Source organism: Choloepus didactylus, chromosome 17 (genome assembly GCF_015220235.1).
Source record: "Choloepus didactylus isolate mChoDid1 chromosome 17, mChoDid1.pri, whole genome shotgun sequence".
In the NCBI taxonomy this organism is placed as follows: Eukaryota; Metazoa; Chordata; class Mammalia; order Pilosa; family Megalonychidae; genus Choloepus; species Choloepus didactylus.
Genome location: NC_051323.1, coordinates 44,399,220 through 44,404,770, shown reverse-complemented (window position 1 = coordinate 44,404,770; position 5,551 = coordinate 44,399,220). Strand labels below are relative to the sequence as shown.

At 46.3% G+C, this 5,551-nt stretch overlaps 1 protein-coding gene across 1 annotated transcript; it reads left to right on the top strand.

Annotated features, from left to right (window-relative positions):
• LOC119512097 (mitochondrial import receptor subunit TOM5 homolog) lies at positions 1–808 on the top strand. Its single transcript, XM_037806618.1, has 2 exons — positions 1–44; positions 628–808. The coding sequence occupies exons 1-2, from the start codon at positions 1–3 to the stop codon at positions 806–808; spliced, it is 225 nt and encodes a 74-aa protein (XP_037662546.1).
• The last annotated feature ends 4,743 nt before the right edge of the window (positions 809–5,551 follow it).

Below are 5,551 nucleotides of genomic sequence, written 5' to 3'. Positions count from 1 at the left end.
ATGGAGACTCAGAGCCTAAGTGACTTGCCCAGCACCCGTGGCAGGTGAGTGCTGTGGGCAGGATTTGAGCCCAGGTGGACATCCTCACACTCTCCCACTGAGGCAGGCAGCCCACAGCAGCGCTGGAGGACAGGCAGGGCCCAGCACCTCCTCTTACAGAGGAAGGAGACAAGCCTCACAGAGAAGGCTCTGTCCAGGCCACACAGGCAAACAAGTGAGCCCTACCTTTTTTAAAAAAAATTGCGATTAAATACACCTAATATAACATTTACCATTTTAAAGTAAACAATTCAGTGCCATTGGTAGCATTCGCAATTTTGTGTAACCGTCACCACTATCTAGTTCCAGAACTTTTTCATCAGCCCAAAAAGAAGTCTCTTGCCCACTAAGCAGTCACTTCCCATTTCCCACCTCCCCCCAGCCCCTGGCAGTCACTAATCTACTCTCCATCTCTATAAATTTACCTTTATTATAGACATTTCATGTAAATAGAATCATAGAATATGTAGCCCTTTGTGTCTGGTTTCTTTTGCTCAGTCCTTCCATTTTAATCTGCCATTTTAGGCATCTTGTCTAGGTTGTAGTGTAAGGTCATGTGTTAAAATCTCTGTATCCCAATGGTACAAGGCCTAGAAGAGCACTCAGCGGCTGCTGGATATTCTGTGTTGAGGGCCTCGCGCCTAAGCTGGACCCAGAGGAAACGAAACAGAAGCTGTGTGAAGATGTGCGCTCCCCCCTACAGAACTTCCTCTTCTACGTGGCCTTGCGGGTCACTCCTTTTATCTTAAAGAAATTGGGCAGCATGTGAAGACTGGACCTCACGTGTGAATCCCTGAGATGAAGTTCCTAGTTACAGTTTCTGCTCCCACCTGCAAGTGAATAGGCCCAGGAAGATGTAAGAAACTCTTTGAATGGACATAGAAATTCTACTTCTTAAGAACAAGTTTGGCTCTGGTGACCAAGCTTTGTAGCTAAAATACGAAACCATTTGGGAATTATGAAAAGACTTCTTGTGGTCATAGCGCACCCTTTTGCCTGTGATATTCAACCTCCATGAATGTTGGTATGATTCTAAGTAACATTAAACTCCATTTTCTAGCAAGTATTAAAGGGGACTTATATCTAAGGAAAAAAAAAATGGTATGAGACCTACGTGGTGTCACTGGCCTGGAATCCAGGTTTTCCTCACTGACTGCTCTGGTGCTTCAAGTCTGGCCCACAGCCTTGCATTTCTGTTTCAGTGAGGCCTGCCTTCTTGCCTTTCGTCCACACCTACCCACCCCCAACACACAGTGCCCAGGCACTGAGCTGGGCATGCTTGGGCACTCACCAGCACTGTTTGAATTGCCTGTGGCTGGCTGGGCGTCTTGTCTCAAGCAGAAAGGTCTTGGCAGGCAGGACCTCAGGGCAGGCTCCAATGCCCCAGCCACAGGCCACACATACCCTGCTCAGCCTTCTCTGGGTCAAAGCATTGGCATTTGAGCTTGAGTCTCCCTCCCAGATGCCCATTCTGCTGGGCTTGGGCTCATCCCCTCTCAGAGGTTGTACCACCCTGGATTGGGTTTTTTCCTTGTATTTGCAGCTAGAAGACTCATTCTCTAGCAGCTTGAATTTTCCTCCTGCTCTTTTTTGATTTCTCAACTTCTAAGCAAAAATCATCACCCTTTGCTGCAAAGGCTGATTAATTCTGATGAAGACTGGGGCTGGTGATGAGGGAGCCAGCTAGATACAGAATTAAATGCCCCTAGATGTCCTCAGCTGACTCAGCAACTGGAAGAGCAGCTGCCAAACCCTCTGGCCTTCTGGAAAGCACTGCCTGCCCAAGTGTGATTTTCTTTTTCAGTCTTCCTACCTGAAAAGCAGTTCCCAGATAGTGCTGTCGATTTATCTGGCTCACCAAGCTAGAGAAAAAACTTTGTTGGGAGGGATTTGAGGACTATTTTCTGGTCTCAAGAAACCTCGCCCCATCAAGTCCAATTTCCTGGCCCACCTCTAGCACCTGAAACCCACCATCAGAGGGTCTTTTGGTAGAGTGAGGCACTCTGTGCAAGTTTAGTCTCCAAAAGTGGCTGTGCCAAGGGTGGTTAGGAGGGTGGTTAGCCATAATCTCCATTAAAAAATAAAAATGCTGTACTCGTTGTGCAAATACAGCTTCCACCCAGGTCTGCACCAGATTGCCCTCCCTAAGCACCTTCCTACATAGACCCTTCTGAGCCACCACCACTGCGTGGTGTGAATGAATTTGTCTGTCTTTTCTCAGTGAAGGAGTCACAGCTGGCTAGGCTTGTTCCGGTCACTGGCTTCTGCACTCACCCTCCGGGCATGGATATGGGGCAGATTCTTTGCTTCTGCATCCACTTGCTGGTCTCGCGTGCCCTGTGCGTGCCTCTGTGTATGTGTGACGTGCAGATGCAGGCTCTCCCCACCCACTGCTGCCGGGTTGCTGTAGGGGCTGGCTTCTTTGTGGTCAGCACTGGGCTTAAGGTGCTCTGTGGGTGTGTAGATCCCAAGCGCTGCTCGCTGGCTCAAGGTCTCCCGTGGCCCCAGCTTGTTCCGTAGGCATTAGCAGGCTTGGATAAGCTGCTGGGTGCATTTAACCTCTTGCCATCATACCTAACTGATATTCAGCGGTTTCTTTCCTGGTGTCAACAGAAACAGTTTACCTCATGCAGATTAAAGCCTTCAAAAGGGGTTATTGAAAGAGAAACCTCCCAAGCAAGGAGATCTCAAACCGGGGAAGTGGGAGGGAGAGCTCAGTATTCATCTGGTCACAGCTGCATTTAGAGGATTTCCAAGTGGGAAGTTACAGTGATGGGATGACACTGAACTTTCTTACTATACAGTAGGGTCTTATACAACAGGGAACAGATGTGTGTTGGCTAGCACAATACACCTATCTGTTTCTAATAGGTTATCTCTATCGGACCGAAATTGGCTTATTATGATGTGTCTAAGTGTGGCTCAAATTGCAGTTTTATCAAGTCTCAGAAGGTCCTGTCCCTATGATCAATTGTTTTGTCTTTTGGAAAGTCCCTGTCATTTATTGGAAAGGGGTCGCTCCTGGCAACACCCAATGCGGGCGGCCATTTTATCTTAACACTGGGTTTTTCATTTGTTTCCAATTGGTAGGCTGTTATAAATGATGCTACAATGATCATCTTTGTGCTTTCTGTCTGTCATTGAAGTGACCTCAGTGGGAGCCAAACAAAGACAAGAAGGTTGTGCAGAATCCAGTTGTATTTAAATATATTCAAGAGGTGTAGTCCAGCCAGAATGGAAGTGCATGGAAAGAATTCAGAATAGCATCAAGCAGACAATAGAGGACTTCCAATGTAGACATGAGGGGATCTGGGCTGGGAATGGGAGAGGAGGAGGTTTGCAAGCTCAAATCAAACTTGATAATTATGGAAAGGGCAAAACGGGGCAGAAACTGTGAGACCACCCCATTTTGCAGAGTGACTATATAATTGGGCTCAAGTTATTCCTTATTGTCATGAGAAAAACCCCGCTTCCAAGTACCTAAATCTGTATCAGGTATCTATGATTGCAGAATAAAACATCTCAAAACACAGTGGCTTAAGACAATGATAACATTGCTTTTTCTTATGAATCTGTGATTTTGGCAGGGCTTGGTGAGGATAGCTCATCTCTGCTCCAGTTGGTGTCAGCTGGAGCAGCTTGAAGGCTGCGGACTGGAATCATCTAAAGGCTCAACCTCTTGCAAGTCTGGCGATTGATCCTGGCGGTGGGCTGAGACCTTAGCTGGGGCTCTTGGCCCATAAATCTATATGTAACTTCTTCCTGTGGTCTAGGCTCCCTCACAAATGGTGTCTGGGTGCCAAAGGCAAGTGTCCCGAGGGAGGCAGTATTGCCTCTTATGACCTAACCTATAAACCATGCAATGTCACGTTCACTGCATTCTATGTTGAGGTACTCACAAAGGCCCGTCCAGTTTGAAGGGGAGGGGAAATGGACTCCACCTCTCGGCGGGGGAGTGACAAGGTTCTGGAAGATTGTGTGGGACCAGAGATATTGCTGTGGCCATTTTTAGAAACTACAATCTGCCACATTGCTGCACCTTGTTGTGGTGAATTGGATTGTGTATCCCAGTTTGGACATGTTCTTGGTCTTGGTCCACATTTTGGTGGATGTGGACCCATTGTAAATAGGATCTCTTGAAGATGTTGTTTCAGTTAAGGTATGACCTTACTGAATCAAGATGGGCTTTAAGCCTTGCATGTCTGAAAGCAGACTGCAGTTTAGATGAGGGAATAGTCTCTGAGCTCTTGCTGGGCTCCTTCCGTGCTCCTGCTTCCTGCCCCCTGCCCCTGCTGTTTCCTGTCTAGCCCCCAAAGAAATTGTTCCTTAAGACTAAAGATATGTAAATACACCTCATGGCTTTAGAAAAAATGTACCTGAGAAGAGTCACGTAGAAAACTACCTTGTATGCCATAAAGACCTGTAGAAAAGAGTAGAATAAAACTTTCTTTTTGCATGGAAAAAAAAAAAAAAAAAAAAAAAAGGATGGGCTTTAATCTGGATTACTGGAATCCTTTATAAGCAGAATGAAGTTCAGATGGAGAGAAAGCCATGGGAAGAAGCCAGAAGTCAATGGAACCTGGAAGAGGAAGGAGAGGACAGCACCAAGTGCATGGCGATATGACAGGAAAAGTCAAGGCCCCAAGGATCACAGCCACAGGCCTAGGATGTTAGAGAGGCAGCCAGCCCCAGAATGGCAGTCTTTGGGGAGAAAGCATCACCTTGCTGATGCTTTGATTTTTAATTTCTTCTAGCCTCAAAACTGTGAGCCAATAAATTCTTGTTGTTTAAGCCAACCCATTGTATGGTGTCGTTTTAACAGCCAGGAAACTAATGCAGTGTCATTGGCCATAAGCCACCCTGGAGGGGATGTGAACTCCCGGGTGCATTCTCTGAGAAAAGTCATTCTAGTAGGCCTGGTGCTGTCTTCCTAAGAGAGTCACTGGTGCGGAGTGTTCAAAGCAAGGGAACATGGAAGTTGGGGAAGGGGTACATGGAAATACCCAGAGGGCTCTGGGGGCTCTAGGAGGAGTATCAACAGTGTCTTTTACAGGAAAATAAAACAAAATACCAATGGATCAGAATTCAGGGTGAATTATCCTAGGCAGAAAAGGGTGAACCTGGCATCTTTGTTCTTTCTGGGAATAATAAGTGACAGAAAATGCAAACCCAAGACCAGCTGGAGACCCAACTGGAACAGAGTTGGTCTGACCCAGAGGGCTAATCTCTCAAATACTTGTGGTCTCTGACCACTGAAGGGATGGACGTTGACCCTGTCCTAAATCATGCCATCACCTATCCATGTCTTGTTTGGATCCAACGGAGACTGGAAACCAATCATTTTATTTTTGCACGTGGGCCTTCATGCACACAAAATGAGAAAGTCTTTAGCCACTGACCATATTGTTTAAACAAGGTTTTGTTAATAGGTACCAAAATATATTGGAAGATATTTGTTGGGCCACTAAGACTGTATTTTGGGTATGGTGAATTAACTTCTCTGAGAAAACAA

Bases quoted from the DNA above. Each gene is read 5' to 3' on its own strand.
- LOC119512097 (XM_037806618.1), top strand. From the start codon at position 1: ATGGAGACTCAGAGCCTAAGTGACTTGCCCAGCACCCGTGGCAG. The intron at 45-627 runs GTGAGTGCTGTG...CAATGGTACAAG, and splicing joins TTGCCCAGCACCCGTGGCAG to GCCTAGAAGAGCACTCAGCG.